This window comes from Metopolophium dirhodum, chromosome 8, assembly GCF_019925205.1.
Source record: "Metopolophium dirhodum isolate CAU chromosome 8, ASM1992520v1, whole genome shotgun sequence".
In the NCBI taxonomy this organism is placed as follows: Eukaryota; Metazoa; Arthropoda; class Insecta; order Hemiptera; family Aphididae; genus Metopolophium; species Metopolophium dirhodum.
In genome coordinates this window covers 30,677,858-30,703,620 of record NC_083567.1, presented here as the reverse complement: position 1 = coordinate 30,703,620, position 25,763 = coordinate 30,677,858, and the positions used below count along the sequence as shown (strand labels likewise).

Here is a 25,763-nt window from a genome sequence, read left to right as displayed (position 1 = left end):
TATGATTACATAATTATTGTATTAAGAAAATTCTGTACGCAATACATATTTTATAACATTTAGTATCAGGTCTTTGTCATATTGTTCCTACCTATAGTTATAACTGTGAGACTCAACTTCTAGTGTTATGAGAGACTATTTTATAAAAGATTAATAATACATTATAACACATTAATATACCTATGTAAAACGTGTTGGAAGAAGCTGTTAGGTCAATTCGAATCGGAAGCAAAAATGTCGAAATATTTCGTCTGGTCTCGCAGTGTCCATATATGTATAGACAGCAAATTTGTCAAGTAGTGTTTGTTCGTTATTTTTTAGCTGAGCACCAGGAATACTCGCTACCGTTATTTGAGTAGATTTTACGAATTAATTTTTGATTAATACTATTACGGATTCGTATGTACCTATAGAGTGGGCTTAAATCAGTCAGTGGGTATACGGGACCTTGTACGAATTTTGATTAAATATAAACTCGATATATTTTATTCAACGTTAATATAATTTATCTATATTTTCTTAGGTATTGTATCGAAAAATTAGTATACCGAACAGCAATCCCGTAATAAAATGTCAACTTTTTGAGATCAAGGATATGTGATACATTACCTGTATCATAACCAACCTATTTACTGATCCCCTCTAAATCTGACTATACGTTCTGTCAGTACTGTATGTTTTATCTTTGTGAAATTATATTTACCATAACACATTTAGTTACTTTTTTATTAGTAGTTGTGACAACTACAGCGATGGACACTTGAAGACATACTTTAATAATGTGGCTAGTCATTGTCTTAACGACACAATGTCAACTGTAAGAAAATTGATTTTTAATTAACTATTTTGATTTATTACACCAAGTATGATTAACTGCGTTAAAAATTATTTCCAGTTGGTGACATGGTTTGTGGTTGTTTTAATATTATTTTACCAGCCCTCTCCCTCCTATGAAATAAATTAACTGGGTACATATGTGCCTGATTGTGTATAGATACCTACTTCTCGATCAATTTCAACTGGAAAATATATTACAAACGAGATACAAATCCAACGCCATACTATAACGCTAGTTTAAATGTTTTCATTTCACTTGGAATAATTTAGCATATTTTAGATATTAATGCATATAAATGTATTTTATGATGTTTCCATGTTTAGTTGGAAAAGCAATCTTCGTTACGCGCAAGTACATATTATATAATACACTATACCTAAAATCTACATAGATATACATAATATATATTTATTTAAAATTGTTGGGTAAACGACAGAACAGTATATTATTCAATTTAATTTAGCGTTATTTTGTTAGAATGTATTTTATATTTTCATTTTTATTTGTATGTCAAAAAAACGTGTTATTTTAATGAGCTAAAAAGCTATACCAGCATTCATTTTATATGTTTAGATTTATTATTTTATTTTCAATAAAATTGAAGAATTGTTTTTATTTCTGGGAATGACTAGAAATAAGAGATATTTTTTAAGACCCTGGGAACCTAACCTGTACAAGATCAGTAATTTATAACGTTATGTTTTCATTCTTTCATTTACTTGTTATTATACTCTAATAAAGACATCAAACTTACAAGTTTATATTAAAGTAAATGAGCAAACTGTAAAATATTGACCTAAATCGCAAATGTGTACAAAATGTACATTTATAATATATGACTATAGTCTATAGTATACTATTATAGGCAAACTACATTTGAGCACGTAATATGATTTATTAATTATTAATAGAGTATAGCAAAATACCTTGTAAAGATAATATTATGTCAACTACAATATTTATCACTTTTTATAAACGTGCCATATTCTTTCTTATCGATATTTTTTTATGTTTTTTTGTTATAACGGCACAGGAATATTAAAATTGCCATATTTTCAAAATTATTTTGAATCTATCTATATATTAGAAAATACGTCTTATAAAATAGGTAATTGATCATGCGTACGTTATCGACGTAATACCTTAATAAAACTTAAAATATGCAAAATTGCTTAAATATTCTAAAATATATAATATATATATAAAATATAAATACATATGGAAAATTATAAAATTGAGCAGTTCGATGTAATACATTGATTAAAATTGGAATAGAAAAGCTGTATGATAACGATCGTAATAAAGTTTGAAATTGTACACTGTGCACATAAATATTGTCGGTAGATTATAATCTTTACAATAAACTTGTGATCCACAATAGGTTACCGCGAAAATTATAATACCATAGTATTATATTATAAATCAAACAAAAGTTTTACGGTGGCATAGTGCGATTTTTTCAAGTTGTAAAACAGCAAGAAAGGGCACATTTCAAAATAATATAATATAATATACATGCAATTATAAAAAACACGCACTTATTAATGTAAAAAAAATCGTTTACTATAACTAAGTTCTTGGTTTCTATATGAACCATATACCAATATATTACTTAGCAGTTAGTATATTGTTTGAATGATCATTGGAAAATATAATATTTCTGTAGTATAACTCTCAGCTCTACTCAAGACCTATCACAAGTCTCTCTTTTTTTTTTAATAACGTACAGGATTTATATTTGATTTTAGTTAATTAAATTTATCGGGTGAATCAAATTAAGTTCAATATTGATTTAGAAATAAATAAAGAAGCCGACTTTTTTCATTTTTGTCTTCACAAAAAAAAATATGTTTATATTTTAGAATATTGTTTTAATATGGTAATACAATTGAACAGTTTTAAATAACTATCATAATCGTATGATACTATATGATTACGTTATCGTAAATATTTCAAAAGATTTTTACCTTTGACCACTCTCCGAAGTTCCAAGTTATCGTCACGTACGACGGTTGACCTTTACACGGTTGTTCGTTACAAGGAATTGAAGTCGACGGTTTAGGTTCCACGCACATTTCTTCGTCGAATAGTTCTCTTGTCCCGTCAAACGGTTGACATACCACTTTCCTTTCTTTTATGCCACCTCCGCACACTTCTGAACACTGGAACCGATGCATTGTGTAATGTTATTGGGCTTGTCCAAACAAACGTTTCGAAAAGAAAAATATACGGTAGGTATGGAATATCACAGCGTAGGTACGCATTTCTAAGATTAGGTTGTTGAGTTGTATTGGACTCGTAAATATTGTTACATTCAATGATTTAAATCGTATATATAATTGGCGAGTGCTTACTTCTCCCCACGATCCTGTTCTCCACGTCGACGCCGGCTTACAGCTTTTGTGGCTCTCGCACAACCTTCGGGCTTCGGGTTTTTCTCTGTGCACCACGCAGTGGGTTTCGTCCACGAGTTTACCACTGGCCGAGGACACACAAGTCACCTCGCGCTCCTCAAAACCCTAAAAATTACGATTCAGGTTCAAATCAAGTATACCACTCGAATGTATTATTTTATTCGCGCTCTTATAAGAACACAAAAACGTTTGTTTATTGTTATATTAATATACTTTGCCACATTCGGCCGAACATTCTCTCCATTCGTCGGCCCGCCATGTAACGCACATAGGAGCGGTACACACTTCGACGCGTTTCGGTTGGTTCTTTGACTTGCAAAGGTTCCACGAAACTGGCTTGGCGCTGATCGTATTTATGCAGTCTATGGTTCGCCTTCTGTAACCGTTGCCACACGACGCCGAGCACTGAAAGTGAAATAATTTATGTACACGCACGTCATAATATAATACACACATTATTATTATATTGTATATCGTTAAAATGTCGCCGAGGTGGTTACATTTTCACAATGAGAAATAACATATTATAATAATTTTAGTATTTATATAATAAAATATTTCTGATTGTCATTATGGTATATGGTAACTTACACTTGACCAGTGGTCTGTTCGCCATGTATAGAACTTGTTGCTCTGTATAAAGTTTGTGTCATGTCCATTACTCAGGATTTCATTTTCGTGTATCTCGTCGTCCACACCTGCTGGACATGGATGTAAAGTGCATTTTTCTTCTTCGAGTGGTTTCGCGATCAATGCACATGCAGATTCGTCTGGTACATTACATCGCACCATACGCCTCACTATCCCAACGCCACATGTAACAGAACACTGAAAAAAAAATGCATTATGTCGTGATGTTTATTATTTAGCATTAATATAATTTATTTGATACGACTAATTTATAGAAAAAACCGTATATCTTATAAGTTATGACAAGTTTAAACATTAGTACTACTCATTTACCGACAGTGATAAAATATTTATAATACATTACGATGCATAATATTAATAATTCAAGTTTATAGTATAAATAATATTTTACTTAAAAGCCAGTGTCTGTCTTAACAAATGTATAACATATGTCGTTTCATTGAAAATATGAACACCAAGTGGTAATTTTGTACGCGTTGCGGACTGAAAATATTGCATGCGTGTTTTACTTTAAATAAACTATCTATTTTTCAGAAATTCGTTTATTTGGCAGTATATTTTTTAAAATATGAACTTTAACATAATATTCTCATGAGTTATAAAATGTTAAAATGTGTACTAAAAATAAAACAGCGTGTGTCATTTAAATTAAGATATATTGTAATTCGTAATATGTACGTAATCATTTTCATTAGTTTTCTTGAACAACTCAAAATTAAAAAAGTTCAATGTTTTATATTTTACAATTTCTGATAAATAAGATTAATATCGATCAGTCTTATTTTTTAGCTGAGCATTTTTTTTTTATCTATGTTAAAGGGAATTATTATTATTATGTTACAAAAGATTAGTAGTCCAACGTATATTTAGTTAACATTCTAGCCGTTGCAAATCTAAAATAAAATAAAGTAAAATATAGCTTATTAAATGAATCGTAAAAATATCTTTTACCTGGGACCATAGACCTGTGGTCCAGGCTGGACATGGCTTCATAGAACACGTTTCTTTGGTGGCTGGCATATTTGAACCACAATATTCGGCAGCTAACACCCTACCGTTGTCCATACGGCACCACACGGAACGCTCGATTTGTCCTTCGCCACAAGTCACCGAGCACTAATAATATGGGGGACACACGTTAGTTCAACAAAAAAAATAAATACATTTATTTTAAATCAACCCTCACCGATGACCATTCTCCGACGGACCACTGAGGACATTTATCTGTCCCACACACGCTGGTAATTATTTTCTCGCTGTCATTACACGACGTTTCGTCTCTCGGTTCACCATTGTCATTTACACAGCGTGCTTCCCTGTGCTGAACGCCTGACCCGCAGGTCTTGGAACACTAGACACAAAATACATATAATTACATGAATATTATTTCAATCCAAAATTATTATGATAATGTTATTGTTGAAGTTATCAAGGAAAGTATAATAGGTACAAAACATAAATTAAAATGGACGTTGAAGGAAACAATTATGCATTTTAATTAGTAAGTATATTACAATAAAAATATATGATCATGTTGAACTTGCTAGAGATATAAATAATGGGTGTGTTTACAATTATTTTGTCATTATGTAAAATAGAGTTAGGGCGTCAAAGATTGTTGGAGAAAACGATTTACGGGATGAGATGTGCACATGGTGTCCAGAAAAGTTACAATACTAGCACGAGTGTGTAAAAAAAAAAAAAAAAACAGAACCACTTAGAGAATATCTTGCACTGAGAAAATTTAAAAAAAATGAGAGTTACAGCACTAATAAAGAATTGAAAGAAATACCAAAAAAGCGATTAGGATGATGGAAAATTAACAAACATATACTGGTTTCAAAAAAATTATCATGTGTCACGAAACAAGTTAATCTTACGGGAGTCCATTCTGTGAACGACCATCTTGATTCCAAACATTGTCCGTCACAAGGAATAGTATTGGCAGGTTTTGGTAAATGAGAACACATAGTGTCCGATATTTGAGAGGGTGTTCGTTTGTCGTACTCCTGAACGCACGCAACGCTCTGGGTCCGTGTGCCTGGGCCACACTGAGCAGAACATTCAGACTGACTTACTGTCTTCCATCTACACAAAGACAGTTATTACTTAGGTATTATAATCCAAAAATCGCAAATACATAATTGATTTTATTACGCCATGAAAATAATAATATAATTATAATAGGTGTAATAACCCATTCGTAAAAATAGATAATATGAAATCGCAATAATAAATTACATCGACTTTATATATGTACATTTCTTTATTATTATTATTATTATTATTAGCTTCTAGCATAAACTATCATAGCTTAATTTTATTGTATTTGTATAAAATATTTTTTTAAAAAAATCTAGTCAATTACTTGATGGTGCAGTGAAGATTGCACGGTTGCTTTTTCGTGCGGGGTGCGTCGTGTTCGCTACAATAACCTCGGGCTTCTTCGCCAGTTTCTTTTCTGACGCACACGTAAATCTTCGTCTGTTCACCTGAATCACGGAAAATCGATTATATAGGAAAACACGACATATTTTGTCGGCATAGCAAACAATAGGTTATATTGCACGCGACCGCCGCCGTATCCTCATACCCGAGCACATCTTATCGCACTGTCCCCATTCGTCGGTCAATGCCCATACGTAGACGTCCCGTTCGTCTCGCATCACAGTGTATTGGTATTCGATATCCGGAGCGTACGAGTTTCCGATCGACAACAACTGCGGAAAAAAAATAATTAACAACTATCGTTAACAACACGACATAATAATACGACATCGATCGTCGGAAGATTTCCGAGTTTCGGTTCAAAAATCGACGGCCCTCGAGACTTGATGCATATTATGCATTTTGTCTGCTTGAAAAGAAGAAATACACGCCAATGGGATAAATCCGATTGGATACCCACGAATGATGTTGCATGGATCTAACATTTTAAGAAATAATAGTGCACATTTTGGTTTTTTTGATGTAGAATATATTATGCGCATGCCCACTTTAAATATTTATTTAGTTTTTATTGCCCACGTATTTTATAACCTTTTTATAATTTAATTTTAAATAGTGCATGAGAAAAATCGAGTTTTTGGACACAATATTATTTATTCTTGACGCGATACAAAAAAATACTCTTAGAATTTTGTAATATGTAAAAACGTATCGAATACTAAGATGAAAAATATATCCTACAATTCTTTACATTTAAAAATTGCGTATTTTTTTAACGTTTTCTCCGCACTATTATCAATTCATTCGGTATAAATGTAAAATCATATATTTTTATTTTTAACTGCATTTTTCAACTAGTATTGTTGTATTATTCACTGCTTATATTATCGATGGCGCATATGCGATTGAATTTTTAATTTTTGAGTGTATAGTTTAAGAATTTTGCTGTGTTAAGATATATTTAACGATTTCTTCACAGCTGACTAGTGTTATTTTTCATCTATAAAAAGTCAAAATTTAAATAATTTAAACTTTTATTGTCAGATTAAAAAGATTAAACACCTATCAGGCCTAAAATATAAGCTTTGGTTTAACCATTACAAAAATATTTTTCAAACTTCTCAGTGGTGTATTAATAATATATTATTAATTTTCTTAAAACATGAAGTGGCAACAAGTTTCCAGACAAAAAAATGTTTTGTATTAACATAATATCCAAATTATGTAACTCTTTTTATCATATTTTAATTGGATAAAATATAAACAAGTAATTATAATGTACCTAAGTTATGTCAGTTATGATGATATATTACCTAAAATGAAAATATGTTTGTGCAAAGAATACGGGTGTAATGTAATTTTACCATAATTGCAAACCCAAAGTACAAAAAAATACCAACCATAAAATTATATAGGCGCAATTGGAAGGTTTGGGGGGGGGGTTTAGCCCACCTAGTTTTATTCGTTATATAAAACATAAAAAAACATAAGCTATCAGGATCTGTGCTGCGCTGATACAATACTCCAGCCACCCCAGAACAATTTCCCTGGTCCCGAACTCCACTGATTATCACGATATTTCATTTCTGGTATGGTGGATAAATAACTGAAATATTATGTACCTCGACGGTGACGTCTTTGTTGAGCGGCCTGGACGAGTTGATGCGCTCGACGGGCGCGTCCGACCCGCTGTACTCGATGGTCGTGCCGCCGTACACGATGACCTTGTTGAACGTGCTCAGCACGTAGTTGCCGTTGAGTACGTACTCGCCGGTCACGCTGTCCACCAGCGCCAGGTAATTGTCGTCCTTGCTGGACCCGTTGTGGCCGTGTTGCCGGATGTCCAGGTTGGACGACCCGGCCGGGATGCGCAACACCTTCGAGTAGCCGTTCGGCGAGCTGCTGTTGTGCGTGCCGGCCACCTGTTGGCAGCTGGAATTGTTGCCGCCGCACACGCCACACAGGTCCAGCTGGCTGTCCGAGCCCAGCGCGTGGTCGCAGCCCGCCTTCTCGCACATACCGTTCACGCATATGTCGTACTTGTCTGGGGCGCACGGCGTACCGTCCACCACCTTCTCCTTTAGCTGATAGTAAGCGGTGGACGCGGCCACGCGGCAGAACAGCCTGCACCGTTCTTCGTCGTCTGCCCGCGACGGAACGACAAACATTAATATCATTAATTGGAACGCTGTGCAGCACAATATAGGTACGTCCCACGATCGTTTCGGTACTACAGTATAATAGTATGACCCAACTGAATATGGTGCCTACATCATAGTACTGTAGTACCGAAACAACATTACGAGAACGACCGAGACGAAATGATTAATATTAAAATAAGTCGAATAATAAAAACCACAGGTAAGTCGGTCCGCAGTAGGACGTATCAAGTTTACAAGAGTCAAGAAGTACCTGCACACGACACATATGTACAGTCTGAGCAGAAAAGCGCCAATTTTAAAATGAAATAACCAGTTAAGTCACTCAGCTGCTGTATAGTAATAGTGCACCAAGTAGTCATTAAATAATTCGCTGTAATGTAATATGACTTGTTAAATTTGAATAAAACTGCGATGGAATCATTTATTTAAATTATGATAAATAATCAATAATTCTCAAAATTTAATACTGCACTTCAATCCCTCATCAAAGTGTGTATGTACGTGTGGCTTTATGCTACACTTTTTTTTTAATATCTATCAGTAATACAATTTATGAGCAATTATTGTATTAAATCTCTAAGCTTTTTTAATGACAACAAAAATGTTATCACACATAATTTGAAAATTTCCAATGTCTATAAAATATAGCACAAAAATTATTAAAATATTTTGAAACTAAAACCATGTCTAGAAAATACTAATATAATTTAAATATATTTAGTAAAAAATTCAAGCATAATATCTAACGTTATTAATTTTTTAATAAAAAAAGACAAATTCGATTGGTCAAAAACTATCGGGTTTGAGTAAAAATTACTAATTTTTTGATTGTTTTTCCCGATTAATTTTAAAAGTAGTTACTATGAGAATTTTTCACTTTTGACTTCACTAAAGTTCCAACTAGGTTTGATTCCCTACCGTTTAAGTTTATAATCATAGAATTTTTAATGCTCCAAATGGCGATAAAAAAGTGTACATCAAATAATGAAGAAAACCCCCACATAATTTTATAACCAATACATTCTCTGAATCTAAAATACATAAATTATGTATGTATATATTTTTCAAGGATGTTGTTATTATAAACAAAAACTGTCTCACCAAACAAAAATTATAAGTAAAGTGATTTATTAATGTTTATATAATATATCATTATACTATATACACATAATTTTAATTTTATATTAATTTGTTGACAATGTCTTGTTTTTTTGTTCCGTTTCACTGTTTCTATTTAGATTTGTTATTATTCACATAAGTGCGTTACGCGTTAATAAATTATAATCAACTGAACTCAGACGCATTAAGAGTACCACCTAGCCTTGCGGTAATTTATATGAAAAAAAATAGAAAAAGAAATATGACGCAATTTGTCAATGTAAATAAATTATGGTCAAATTACGTCCGACGATTTTGGACACGAGTTACCCGATCTTATCAATTTAGAACGTGAGTAGTATTTAATACAGCGATATTATAATGTTATGCACCTAACTACACGTCTTATAATACATAACAATAACACGCGGTTTTCCTTAATGTTTGGAGGAAAACGTCGTGGTAGCAATGCTGTAACCAGCGGGGCACTGGGGCGCAAGTGCCCCCCCCCCACCGAAATTTTATTCATTAACAATGGTATCATAAGGTAACGGGTGATAAGTATAAATTCTAAAAACGACTATAGTGAAAAATATTAAAGTGTCCCTCCCCCCTCAAAAAATTTTCTGGCTACGGAATTGCGTGGTGGTGACGGGCGTGAGATTATTTTCCGCCTTATGTTTTTTTGAATTATTTAAATTATTTTGAACTTACATCCGCCGTACTTTGGAAGCCACTGAACGTCCGGCTCGAGGTCTGCTATGTTGAACGTCTTGTTGTTGAACATTGCACACTGTTCACCGCTAAAAATGTCAATGGCCCGATTAAGTCGCCGTCGGCGTGAAAATATTATGTACTTGCAGGTCAGGTAAAGACGGACAAACTCACCGGAAGTCCGGAGTGCCAGGCGGACAGGCGCTCGTCGCACAACTTCGCACTCGTACGCGTTTCCCGGTACAATATTTTCCGCCATTCGACGGCGGCGGGTCGGTACAATCTCTGTAACTCTTCTTCACACCTCCGCCGCACGTTCTCGTACATTCACCATAACTATATAATGTGGATTTATATCATATAATATAAGACCTCGGTTATTCGACAATTACGGTATAATGTTATGCCACTATATACTCGATGAGTTGATTTTATAATAGGTATAATATTGCACTCAATGACTTACACATTGCAGTGAGCTATTACATTATGATGATCACGTTCCAAATTATCGGAACATTTTTTTTCAAATTACTGCAATAAATCGACAGTGCGCGATTTTCTCAAGGCTGTATACCTACTTATTTCTTATTTTTGTTCTTAATATTATAGGTATGCATATAAATATAAAAAGTAAACAAAATCTTCTTAAATGTAATTTTATACTTTAAACCGTATTAACTACTTACCTACCATATGGTATTCATATTTTATTCGATTAGAAGATCTAATAATAATATTAATAATATAATAAGCCCTATCAAATTATGCCTCATTCAGGTTGCCGTTTAAAAGCTATATTTATGGCATCAACTAAAACGGTAAGTACCTACTGCATAATCTGCACAACTCATTGATTATTATCAAGTTTATATGCACTTACGGTTGCCAAGATCCCCAACCGCCATCGACTGGTTTTAACGCATTTCGATCTTTAGGCACACATTTCCCTTGCTGACACCAGTTTTTACTGCTCCAGCATTGTGTTCCATCCGCCCAAGGCATGTGTTGTGTACGGCAGCCATCTTTCTCCCCGGAACCAGTGGTACACCATAATCTCTGACATACCGGCTAAGAGCATAATTATTATTAAACAAGAGAAAGTAAAATTAACTTAAAAAATAAAATGTAATAAGCACCATATAAGAACATATTTTTGATCCGGACCCGTAAATCAACTCGCATTGTTTGTCTCCCGTATAGTTTTCGCCGGGAAAATGTTTTTCGTCGGTCTGATTTTCGATCTCGAGATAATCTTTACTGGGATCGTCTTGAAGACATTTACCGTTTCCAGCCCTGTAAATGAGTTATTATTAAATAATAACTTAAATAGCTGTCATCCGTTGTTAGTATTATTATTATTATCATCGTCGTAAAAACTCACTCCAAATACTCTGTCAAAAAGTGTCGGCTGCAAGCCGACCAGGTCCACGGATGCGAGTTGTGATCCAACATTCTTGACATGACGTTATGCATTCCGCCTTGCTGTTCAAAATCTTTACATTTATTATCATCGTCGTGTGGCATATTCAACCTAAAAGATATTTTTAGCAATCATAATATAATAAAATATACAACTAAAACCGCCACCGTAAATCTATTATAACAGACTTACACGTGTCCCAATTCATGGGCAATTGTAAATGCAGCGCTGAGCCCGTTGTCCTGTACGATTGCGCAACTATTGACATTACACATAGTTCCTAACTGTGCCAATCCGAGGGTGTTATCACATTTCTTCTGATTATGATTTCGACAGACGTGTTCTCTGTAAAACATTAAAAAAAAGTGTATACAATAAACACGTACAGCAGAATACGAACTATTATAGGTACTATTATTGGTACAGTAATTTCTAGTAACAATGTCAAATTATCTAAAAAGCGTGACTGGTATGTACAAACGCGAAGAATGCGGCTAAATACTGTAAAACGGTGCCCATATCGAAACAATTCTGGAATATCAAAATGTCTCGATCACATCAAATTCGTATCTATACGACGCGTACTGTAAACTGATTGATAAATTGCGTTTGGTGTTCATTCATGAACTCTTACAGCATAGGTATAGTACAAGTCAATGAAATGGAAAAATAAAAACCGCGTGTGAATTACAACCGGTTTCGATACTATCTCCGATATGACGAACAACAAACGAGTCACCGCCCTATGACCCCGCGACATAGTCTCGCTTAGTTATTATCACTATTATTATTAGTATTATTATTATTATTATTATTTCTATTGTGTGTGTGCGTTCGTGAACGATCGTTTTGAAAATTATACTTTGACAAGAGTAATTTGTTTGTGTAATACGACAGTAATAATTCTAGTCGCCAACTACATATAATTATTGTCATATTCTAGCGTCACCGTCGCGGTGGTCGTCTAGACAGCTCGCTCGCTTATATTGTTAATAAATAATAATAATAATAATAGTAGTAGTAAGCGTACCTGGTCAATAGTAGAGCGGAATCGTGGTGGTTTGCGCTGGAATCTTTCTCGTCGTTGTGGTGAGTTTGCCATTCGCAAAATCTGTGCAACATGTCTGCAGCCGCGATACCGCCCACGCGACTGCGGTTTTCGACGAAATGCACGTCTCTCAAGACGACCAACTTGACCACTGCTATGTGCATCGGGTTCCCTATGCTCTTGTCCTTGTATATCTTTGATACCTACAGTTTCAAACGTGTTATACGTAGTGTTTATCATTTTTTTACGTGTTATACGCAGTGATTATCATTTTTTTTTTTACGTGCACCCCCTGCACAATAACGACGTGGTTCGGAGACACTTACGATCGACATGAGGGTGAGCACGTAATTGTGAAGCTCCTTCCCGTGATATTCGGCCATTTTCTTATCCGCGACGACCATCAGTTCTACGACGTATTCCGAAGTCAGCGATCGCTTGTTTCTGGGTTTTTTGGTGTACGGCAAACCGGTGGAGCTCGAAAATATATCATTTTCGGTCAAACGATTCGGACCGCCGCCAACAATAAACGGTCCGACTTCGGCAGTTGCGCTATCGCCGTCAGCGATCGTATCCGAATCACCGGTTCCTTCGTTGTCTAAAAAACAAATAAAATGCTTTACATAATACAAATATTAACATTTTTATTTCTTCGCGACAATATTATTGCGACAGGTATGTGAATATGGCTAAAATAGTCCATATAATGGCATAATATGACTTTATTTGTCATTAATATTTATATTGCGTACAAATTTCAATTAGATACCCATAATAAATTGACAGTTCAGTACACAATGAGCTATATTGTGTCCCTGATTATTGAATGTCTATACTCGAAAAGAAAATGTAAGTCCTGACCGTGTAAAGAAAGACGACATTATTATTGTTAATATTTAAGTGACAAATTCATTACGGTCGAATCGTACACATCGTACACAGTTATTTGAATAAATATTAATATTATAATTTATCAAACAATACGGATGTGTTCATATTATTACGTAGGCTGAGAGAAAATCGATTTTGTTCGTAATTCCTGGTGACGGATTTAAAATGTAGGTACTCCTGTCTCCGCGGGGGACTTCGGCGTATAGCTCTCTCTCAATAAAGTGTTCTATTGTGGACCTTGACATTGAATAAATGCAGTTACCCGACAAGCGGAATGAAACCACTGCAGAGTATAGTGAGTGGGATTTTATTTATTCTGAATTTATATTATACGTCTTGTCTATGACGAAATATTATCACACACCACCCGATGGCCGATTCCCGGTCACAAATTTCCATTTATCAATATAATAATAATATAGAAATGGGTATAGGTTACCCTATGTTACTGTTATTATTATCATTATTATTCCCATTATTGTTTTTCCTCTGTAGAAATAACACGATCTTGGACTATGTGGGAATTGCAATTCTACAAAATACTATTACTATAAGCACGTATATCGCATTTGTATATGTTATCTTGTACCACTAATGGACTCCAAATACAAGACACGCGTTTTAAATCATCCGTACAACAGGCGTATTATAATCGTTATCGGACGACGGTGGACTAGCTATCTAAACAGCCTCTCTCTAAACAGCGGGTTCAATTATCATGATTTGTTATTGCTACTTCTTCGACTCCCATAACGCGTTGGGTTAGGGTACCACAACACGCGTATGTTCCTCGTACAATATATATACATACATGATACATACACATAATATGTTATCGTGACGGAGACGACGAATATGCATACAATATAATGCGCTGCAGCGTGTATAGGTGCCTACCTATATGCACTCGAAAAGCTTCGCGGTGCCGATGGGATTTACGATATATTATTATACCTACACCAGTATATGGTCGTGCCCGTTAACTGGATGTTTACAATGGTCTGATTGTACACCACCAATGTACCTATAATACAGTACCTAACTATAATATATAGATGTGTAGGTATACCTGCAGCGTGTGTACGATTGTTGTTCGTACATTAAAACGGGATAATCGAGACACGAGACCCACCCTATACATAATATTATGCAAGAGAAAAATCACGTGTATAACCACTACACATAATATAATATTATATTATTATACATTTATACGGCCCATTAAAATCGTGTAACGTTTTAAAATAATAATAGGTATACAATAAAATGTTTTCGCAACGGAGTCGAATGTTATTACTGCACACAGGACGTACCTTGTACTCCGCAATTTTTCTCGGGTTGATGCGATTGTTGCGTTTGTCCGGGCGACTTGTCACCCTCGGCCAACTGTCCGGCCCGGTAAATGGTATGTAATGCCGGAGTCACGTGGTCGTCTGTCGTCTCTACGGGCTCTATAAAGTAATTGCCAGTGGTTGTACGAATGTATCCTGTCTGAGAAACAGAAGAAAAAAATACATTTAATGTCAGTATGTTGTTGTTCCAAAGACATCAAAAATTACAATCGGTAAATCGAATCAAAAAAAAAATTACTTTTTTAAATTATTGAGCAAAAATAATATAATATAGGTAATATATAAGATAATGAAAAATAACTCATCGGCATTAATAAAATTGGCTTTTTATCCTAATACATAATAAGTATACCCGTCTAGTATCTGTATTATATCATATTATGGTATAATTAAACGAAAGGGAGTAAATTATCAAACAAATAGGTACCCATACTAAATTGATTACAATTTTTACATCATTACATTAAACAGTTTATTTTTTCAGTGATATTAACAATAAAATATATAAACAATTCAATGTCTAATCAAAATCAACTAAACCAAAACGTGTTAAGTCATCATCACGAACGAGGAACTTTTGTTTTTGAAGTGTTTGTCATACAACAGTGGTGTTATTTCATCTCTATTTGCAATGCCCACAATTATTAAAAGAATATTGATTCTTATGATACAATTAAAAAATTGAATAGTGTTAAGATATTATAATGACACAAAATAATATTGTGCGCACAGTGTGACGGATTGGTCACGAACACAATAGTGATAAAATGTGAATCATTGAATTAATAAATTCTCTATCCTTGCTGGAAGGCTTTTGGATACGATTTCCTTTGTTCTAAACCCTCAACGGGTGATAAGCCGCGTACACCTATTTTGTTTTATATTGTTCGTTTCCTCACATCGCACACGAAGTTCTTATTAAATGTTAAAAAAATAATAACAATAACAAAATGAATCATATTTCCTAGTGAATCATTCACATGCAACGTTTTATTTTTCGCACAGTGAAGTGCAAGTACAAACATACACGAACATTTTATTTATATTATTATATTATTTATTTTAATATTGTATTAGTTATAACTATAATTATAAGTTACCGTCGTACAACAATAAACAAATTCTTTTTATAGAATACATAATATTTTTTTTATTTCTCTGTATTATTGATATTAAAAGCACTTTCCGTTTTGAATATTAAATTGTTTAAATTTATGAATACAACGTTTCACAAATTTTTGCAGCACGCACAAAATATAAACGTGGTTAATTATAGAAAAACAGGGATCGCATACAAGGTAAACAGATAATAATTTTGCCATTGATCTTTAAATTTATAGCCTATTTGTCCTTACTATCCGATATATAATATCCATTAACACAAAATCGTAGTCTAAAATTATAAAATTTCATCTGCTTCTGCTCTGTAGTACTTACACCAAACTAAACCATTATGAGTTCTGTACGTTATTTAATTCTTAGTTCTTTTTGCCAGATAGTATTTGGACCATTACCTAGTCAAATTTTGTTTCGTACAGCGTATAATTATTGTAGACAACTTAACAATTAAAAACCTTAATTCTTAAATACTATTTCCGTTGTAATTTTTTGATTTGTAAAAAATAAAAAATAATTTAGATAACAGTCAACAATGATAGCTAATTAAAGTCATCAATATCTAACAATTGTATGCTTTAAAGTTTGTTTATTTAATATTATATCCATTTTAATCCAATTTTCTAAAAGCCTGCAATGTTATCAGCTCAAGGCAAATACAATTATTACAACACAATCAACACATATATTATGAGTACATATTATGATATTATTATGATATTCAACTATATTTTTAAAAATAGGTACGTATATTTATATATATGTATATTGATATATTTATATATATTTATAACGTCTTATTATTTGTATAAATGTTGAGTGTAATTATTTTATCACTTCACTCTGCTTGATGTGGATTTTTTCAATGCAATTATTTATTAATTTTTATAACAAATAGGTACGTATGTACTATGTATAGTAAGTTATAAATCATCGCATACACAAATAAATTCTAGTTAAATTTACCCCGCAAATGAGTACAACATTATTTTGTATTACGTATACTGAAAATATCACACTGTTTTTAATTGTGGAGAAAGTTAAAAAAAAATATGTATATGTCTCTAGATTACACAATCCGCAGTTTTTAATTTCGAATATATTTTATGAATAGGGTGAAATTGAATTTTTAAACTCGTTTTTACTAGCCAAAAAAATATGGTTTCCTATAAAAAAAAAAACCACGTAATTTATGTACATTATTTTAAAACCTACAACTGCAATATCTGCAGATACTTAAGGCACACATACAAATATATATATATAATAACACGGAACTGTATACACTATTCACTTCATTAGAGCTAATAGTTATTGGCAAACAAGAACAGAAATAATAATAATATTATAATGTCGTGTCTTATTACATATCGACGTAATGTAAACACGAGCGGCCGTGATAGTTTTTATGCGAAAAAAAACCTAATTTTATCTTTGAGAAATAAAACTCGGTGTACGGCCGGCAATTATTACATCTCAAGGCTCTCGATATCCCAAATATTGTAAATGGACACGGAATACCTACCATCAATGATACACTCGTACATGCGTAGAGATATGTGATTTATTACCTTGTTCGGTCGCGTCTAAAAATCTAAATTACCGAAATAAAATTTCAAAAGCCGTTCACGATTAAAACATAATAATTATTGTGAGATTAACCGTCACGAACATATATGGGGGTTATACAACCACATCACATTGTAGACCCGAAAGTAACCTGCATGGTTATAGGGTCATCCGCGATTCAATAGTCAACACGTGTTTGAACTTCAAGACGTGATTGAATATCGATGGTAATTTGTTAACTGCAATATTGGAGAGAAGAAATATTCTTCGTCTTAGGCGTTCAATTCATAAATCAACATAGATTTTCGAAGAGCAGTAAATATGTTTAGATGACATATAGTTAGATAATTTACATAAAATATATTTGTGTACGTGTCTTACTCGTAGCTATAATCCACATGATAAATATATTTATATATTTTTGTTAATCTGTAGACACAATGGTATAAATTAATTTAAAGTTCATACTTATTAACGTTTAGCTTTGTACTTTTAATGTTAAGTTATAAGTATTCAACCTATATTATACAATTAAGCAGATTAGAGATTGAGACTTTATTCGGTTAAGTTTCTTTTATCAAATGCCTCGTGACGGAAAATCTAATTTGGCTTGGATTTATATTTAATATAATGAGCATCTAAAAGTTTAAGGACGGACTGCTAAATATTTCCCGCATTCGGTTCGTTTGGTTCACCTTAGAAGTCGACATAATACATTCCTAGCTAGATAATTATAGTCGGATAATTATTTTTCTATAGTGGATACCTAAGTGAAAATTTTAGAAACTAAACCAAATTACGTTACATATAATTTTATTTTAGAATGTTTACTACAAATAAAAACAATTGTCACCAAACGCATTAAATACATATGTTTTATAAAATAAACTATTGCCAACTAAGTACTAAAATAAATAATTATATTTAATATAATATTATATACAAATAATGAATAGGAGGTACCTACATATTTTCAGCTAAGGCTTAAAATGGAAACTATTCAATTTTATTTTGACAACTAAAAATTGACACAATACTAGGTATATATTAACAGCTCGTTAGCAATTATTTGAAAGTTAAAAATTATTTACAAAAAAATACAAATTTAACCAGTTACCCAATTTTTGCATTTTGGATGTTTATAAATTTATAACAGCCACGGGTTATTTTTTAAATATTATAATAATTGACTGGTTTTTCAATATGTTTTTTCAGAATTATTGACATTAATTTATGACATAAAGAGTAACAAATCAATTCAACTTGTTTTCTCTTTATTATAGTTGTAAAACTAGTTTAGAAATATTTTATTGCTAAAAACCTATTACCTATTAAAAAAAATATTTGATAAGTTATAACTTTGTCATAAGGTCCTTTGATAAAAACCATTATATTATTCAATTCATACTAATAAACCTAATTATGTATTCACTACCTACAAACTATTACTCCTACTTTTTTGTTTTCACAGACCTTTTAATATTTAAAGTTTAAATGCAAACATTTTTAAATAATACACATTTATGGCTAATACATAAAGTTTGTTTTGATATGAAATTAGAATATTATATGTGTGATATTATATTATGTGTTACTCAAATAATTACTGTCCGAAAAGATGATGAAAATTTAAATTTATCTAATATTTTATAATTATAAGTTATAACTCAAACTGAAGCCACCCACATGTCTAATCATCATAATAATTGTAGTCAAACAATTAAACCCACTCAAGTTTGTTCAAAATTCTGTTTCAACTTCCAATTATAATTATCGTAAAAATTTTATAGCCAAAATTTATAGTTCACAATGAACATAATTTAATATCTCAAATTTGTATACTTTTTTTCAATTATATTATGTGCATTTTTAAAGTTTTAAAAAAGAAAACTAACTTAATATCTGTTAAGTGCTTTAACAAAAAAAAGTAATTTAGTCACTTTAAAGTTTAAGTATTAATCAATGAATTTTATGGACCGGTATAGGTACTCCTATTATCTTCGATATTAATAAATGTGTTATTAAATACTTAATATTTACATTTGTAAAATAAATACCATTCAAAAGAAAACCATTTTTAAATGTGATTAGTTCATGGAAAGAATACCCTAGAGTACAAATTAAAAAATATGTAAATTAAGTGAAAAAAATATCGTTAGCACAGATTTCAAAAATAACTTGATAAACGTTGTACTATTATTGTAACAATAATAATTCATATACAAGACATATTTTAAAATAATAATAATAATATAATATAATGTATGTCATAAACTGTATAATAGAAAAAACTGTATAAAATATTATACAAAATGTTATTCTATTGTATTGCGGATGTAGTAAAACACAATAGACGAAAAAAATCAAAAAAAAGCATAAGCAATTAATCTTACAAGAGCCAAGAGACCATAAATAATTTTTAAATTTGGAATAAATAATGTATACGAATGCATTGACTCTCAATATTTAAGTTTTAACGTTTCTCTCATTACCACTATCTATTTACATAAAATAACAATAAAAAGTTTATCAAAAACCATAACATTTACTGTCAAATTTGTGTCGTGTACGACAATTAAATCCAAAAATATGCCAAATGTAAAAAATAATTAAAAATTTGCTCGATTTGTTTTTTACCTTATCTTCAGCTGTATATAAACAATAAACATGAATGACGGATACATGATATTATATTATGTACAACACAATAGTATATATTAATATTATTATTATATTTAAGTGGTATTAAAACATTTTAAACAATAATGCATATTTGATGGGTAATTTCGATGATTTTGAAAACAAATCCTAACCAATCAAAAATTTTAAAATGTATATTATTTACAATTTACACAACTTTTTCTGATCTAACGCAATAATGGTAATGCGAGTGGTAATGATATTCCAATTTAATATAATAGGTATAGGGAATGGCGCGAAACGTGCTTATTATAATACTATGTAGTTACCTATATACGTAATAATGATAAATACAATGTATATATTATTATAATACATCCATATAGGTAAAATAATATATGCCGATTTGACTAAGTATCGACGGTCTCAGCGCGCTTATTTTAATATTATTATAATTTTGTATAGGTATAGTATCATTGCGGTCTCGTTTCATGCATGGGGTGATAAAACCACGTGAATATAATAAGGACATTATACTATACAGCTGATATACCTCTGGGACAAATAAACCGCGAGCATTTGTACGTATTATATTATATACATACTTACGACTGCAGGTACACGCGAACACCCGACTGGAGTCGTATTACTCAAGTCGTACGTCCCATTAAAAATAAAATACTACGCGTGTTTGATAAAAATAATATAATAATAATAATATAAAAGAAACGAGAGGCTTTTGGGTGTGAATGCGCAGGAGTGTCGATACACAAAATACACATCAATAATATAATATAATCACATTGTTTTAATCCGTCTTCGTCTGTCGTGGACTACAATATAATACTATGCATAAAATATGTGCCTGTACAATATTGATATTGGCTCTCGGAAACCGGTGTCGGTTTTAGGGGTGAGGGTGACTCGGCGGCAGTTCAGCTGGCCGGGGTATAGAGTAGGGGTGTATACGCGCAAACCTATGCCCGTCGTCAGAGCATAATAATAATACCTATACCAGCCATGTCTAGTGTTCACCTCTGCCTAATCTCACGATAATCGCCGTTTGACAGTCGTGGACGTGGGCAAATTCTCCCGTATATAGTACAGACGAACAGTAGGTATACTCGTATTATAATATACACTTATAATATTATATATATATTGTACACTCATAAGTCATAATACGGTATAGGCTCTATATAATATAGTGTAGTATAGTATAATACGAATATAAGGTGAATTGCAATAATATTTTGGGGCGGGGGTGGTGGCGGCGGCGTCACAGATACCAGCTACCTACGTCTAGTGTTTCACCTCGGCCTGATCTCGCGATAATCGCCGTTTGACAGTCGTGTCCGGCGTGGGCAAGATCTCCACAGTATTACAACAGTATATACGTCTTTAATATTATATATTATTCTATACTCATGATACGACATAGGCTTTGTACACAGTACAATATAATATTAATATGTGTAAAAGGTGAATTTAAATAATATTTTGGGGTGGGGGTTGGTCGGTTGGCGGCGGCGGCGGCGTTAATACCAGTTACGTCTAATGTTTCACCTCTGTCTGATCTCGCGATAATCGCCGTTTGACGGTCCCGCAATACTGCAGTAACAGTTGTAGGTACACGTACGTCTATATAATATAATATATTTTTATACTCGTAATAATATACGATATAGGATTTATATTATATAGTATAATATTATAATATATGATTAATGTAAATTGCAAAAATATTTTGGGGCGGGGATGGATCGGCGGTGGTGACATGGGTAGCGGGTACATACACGCAAACCGACTCTTCGCAGAGCATATATTATAACAATATTACCAGTGTATAGTGTTTCACCTCTGCCTAATCTCACGACAATCGCCGTTTAACAGTGGTCGTGGTCCTCATCCGGCGTGGGCAAATCTCCCGTAATACGGTACCTATAATATAATATAATATAATACCTACTATAATATTATTATATTTTTATGCTCATAATATGCGACATAACCTTTGTATATGGTAAAGTTATATTATATTATGTGCAATGTAAATTCCAAATGATATTTTATGTACACGTGGTGGCGATCCGCTGGCTGCGAAAAACTAAACGAACGGCAATATATTATTATTATTATTATTATATTAAATCGTACTTACATCATATGATTATAATGGGTGCGTGCTGTACAAACACGCCGCGCCGGTGCAGCAGCTGCGCGGCGGCGGCGGCGTCGAGCGATTTCCTACGGACTATATATCTATAATGTTATACGGAACTTTTTGCATTGAGAGAGGTCAATGGAAGTATATAATATAATATATTATTATACATAAATATAGTGTTATAATACTAATAGTATAATTATTACAGCGGAGAGTCGTCTCGTCATGTGCGGTACACGTCATCGTGTTCGCGCTCGTATATATACAGCGCGATTCGCCAACAGGGCTCACCCCCCATTTTACCATATTTTAAGAACCGAGCATTTATTCAAACTCCTATTTTTAGAATTTATGAGTAGGCCTCTAGAGACCATGTTTTAAAATGTTTAGAATGGAGTTTGTATGGAGTGTTCTGCGGAAAATATTAGGGCGGCTTTATAATATTCGTTAGCATATATTATATTATTATTATAGAGCCATAGGGGTAAAGCCCATAAAAGCCTAAAAAATTTACTGATACAAACATTTTTAGTTGAAACACTAATGCATATAGATCCTTATATAAGTATATTGTTAAAATATAATAAAACGTTTATTTAATTATAAATATTAATAATATTTAATTTATTATTTATTAAAATAATAACATAATACTGCAGTTGCCAGAATATACTTCAAGATAATATTTAATTTTTTTAGTGAAAATATTAGTTTATATAAATTGTATCATATTATTATATTATAGCATCTCCAAATTGCTGCAATATTCTGCTATTAATTTATTTCTGGTATTACCAGTAGATACTAGATTTCGTTTTGAGATTAAAGTTGAACATAATAATATGTTATTCAATAATCAGGAATTGATTTTTTATAAATATTTTTTGTCCTATGAAACACTACCAATTATAATTACTAAGAAAACTAAGTGAAAACAACAATTATTTTGAGCGAGTGATAAAAACTTCTACAAAACCGTCTTCTTGTAAATTGCTAAGAAGATATTTTTAATTTTTTTGGAAAAAATCTAAATTCGAAAACACTAGTTTCTGCTCAGTTATTTTATAACCTCAAGATACATAATGATAATAATCCCACGATAGGAGGCTAAAATACATACATATATTTATATAAAATGCAAAATGGTTAGACGTAATATTTACCTTAGAACATAATATAGGTATTATACAATTTTTACAAAATGTCAACATCGATTAATCTTGATTAGTGATTTGTGATTATATACTTATTAGTTATTACTTATAATATGATGATGAACGCATGCTCAGTAAGTCACCCTGTATACGCTGTGGTTTTGCATGTGTGTGTGTGTGTGTGTGTGCGTGCAATATGTAGAACGTGCGAAATAAAACTCGGCTGACCGACCATCTCGGCGGGAACAACGGAGGCTGCCACGACGACGGTCTGGCGATATTTATAAATCGAGAGGGCACGCGCGCGCCTGTATCCCGTTCTCGTAAACACCGTAAAACTAACCATAACCGACGATATAATATTATAATGTGTTATTATAATATATTATCAATACGAGCCGACGCATGATATAACATACGTATTTACCGTGCTGGAATTCACCCTGGGGCGACATATACCTTTAGGGGATGCTAAACTGGGTGGCTGTGTTACGCTTCCGTTCATAAGACTGGACTGTCCCACTTTTCAACACTGGCGTGTGCCAACGGGAGGAGTTTTGACCCACCATACAATTATACAACTAAATAAATCCATTACTTTTCGATTTTTTGTTTTTATTATCCATCAATAAAGTAAATATAAAAGTAAACGTATTTTTTTTAAAAAAAACGTAGACTAAAATTCAAGGTTTGCAGTTATCTTAGTAGACAACAGATGATCTAAATTCAAAGGAAATTAGTTCATTTTAAATTACTTGTGTCAATGTGTCATCAATAAGTACAACTTGAGTTTTTCAAAACCTATGTATAACTTTATATTTTTATTTGATTCATCAAAACAAATTTTTATTTAAAATACCTATAAAAGTAAATTGTGTACCTAACCTATATCTCCTATAAGTTTAATAGATATACTTAGTCTTAACTTTTAATCATAAATTGAAAATAGGGTTCCCAAACGTAGTTCTGTGTGAGAGAGGGGAGGGGTCTCAAATACAAGCCTCGCTTAGTCGCTTCTATATTTCCTAAGTTAGATCACCCTATATAACCAATGATATTGTTAACGGAGGCTTAGTATACCTATATATGATATTGTATATATTATATATTATAGAATGATAGCTAGTTATATGCGCGACAGATTATTACGCAGACGCGTTCCCGCCTATACTCACGAATAATATTATTACAATAATAAATACAATTAAAAAATATAGTTAAATATAGCATTAAATTTAAAATATAGTATTATTATTACGTTACAATACGGACCTCGACGAAAATGTAAAGCGTGATAACTGATAACGGTGTAACGATCATAATAGTATTAAGCACGTGGCAGTGGCGGTTTCGCGGACTTAATAATAATATAATAATATAATATTTTATCTGCTATTGCTCATTCGGCAGCTCGTAAACGGTTTTGGCGATGTTTACGTGCGGTCGTGGCGTGTGTGTATACGAGAAAAAAATCTGAATTAATATTAACACACGGTCTACGGCGGCGGCGATATAGGATGAGGCTCGCGGACTCGATGATGCTTTCCCTTTCGTTTTTACGCTGCTTCTACGTAATAATAATAATAATAATATTATATTTTATAATATTATACCAGTCTCGATGCCGCCGCCGCCCTGCATCTCTTCCGCGCTGCCAAAACCCGCGAAGTCGGTCGTCGCGTCTCCGCCGCGTCTACTGTATAGCTGCCGCGCCCGCCATTAATAATATTATTACTACAACGTTTCGTTTAAACGCACTCGCAACTATAAGTCTCTGAAGGGCGGTGCGTGCCATTAAACTATATTAATATAATAATTTAATGTATAACACTATATAACATAAATCCACCTATGAAATAAAAAAAAACTTAGATAGGTACTCATAAAATGCGAACGGCCGAGAACTCGATTGGAGTGAAGCGAGAAAATATTCTTTTTAAGTCACAGAAAACACAAAATTGTACTATACAAATTATAGAAATCGTTCAATAACTTGTTTACCGATCTCGATGGTTAGTAATTTATTGAATTGGTGGTCTTGGGCGCAGGCACGGTTAGGTTAGGTTAGGTTAGGCTAA

The 25,763-nt window shown here is 32.6% G+C and overlaps 1 protein-coding gene across 2 annotated transcripts in view; it reads right to left on the bottom strand.

Annotated features, from left to right (window-relative positions):
• LOC132950256 (A disintegrin and metalloproteinase with thrombospondin motifs 9-like) overlaps positions 1 to 25,763 on the bottom strand; it is a 99,402-nt gene that overhangs the window by 6,882 nt on the left and 66,757 nt on the right. For both annotated transcript variants that reach the window (XM_061021599.1, XM_061021598.1), the window contains 19 exons: positions 15,001 to 15,178; positions 13,123 to 13,394; positions 12,779 to 12,999; positions 11,941 to 12,093; positions 11,710 to 11,859; positions 11,465 to 11,621; positions 11,209 to 11,396; positions 10,500 to 10,661; positions 10,326 to 10,414; positions 7,974 to 8,494; positions 6,497 to 6,623; positions 6,272 to 6,395; positions 5,784 to 5,991; positions 5,090 to 5,254; positions 4,855 to 5,019; positions 3,844 to 4,080; positions 3,466 to 3,657; positions 3,193 to 3,357; positions 2,806 to 3,000 (listed from right to left, as the gene is read on the bottom strand). In XM_061021599.1, coding sequence (XP_060877582.1) covers positions 2,806 to 3,000; positions 3,193 to 3,357; positions 3,466 to 3,657; positions 3,844 to 4,080; positions 4,855 to 5,019; positions 5,090 to 5,254; positions 5,784 to 5,991; positions 6,272 to 6,395; positions 6,497 to 6,623; positions 7,974 to 8,494; positions 10,326 to 10,414; positions 10,500 to 10,661; positions 11,209 to 11,396; positions 11,465 to 11,621; positions 11,710 to 11,859; positions 11,941 to 12,093; positions 12,779 to 12,999; positions 13,123 to 13,394; positions 15,001 to 15,178 — 3,669 coding nt within the window. The remainder of the gene's footprint in view (positions 1 to 2,805; positions 3,001 to 3,192; positions 3,358 to 3,465; positions 3,658 to 3,843; positions 4,081 to 4,854; positions 5,020 to 5,089; positions 5,255 to 5,783; positions 5,992 to 6,271; positions 6,396 to 6,496; positions 6,624 to 7,973; positions 8,495 to 10,325; positions 10,415 to 10,499; positions 10,662 to 11,208; positions 11,397 to 11,464; positions 11,622 to 11,709; positions 11,860 to 11,940; positions 12,094 to 12,778; positions 13,000 to 13,122; positions 13,395 to 15,000; positions 15,179 to 25,763) is intronic.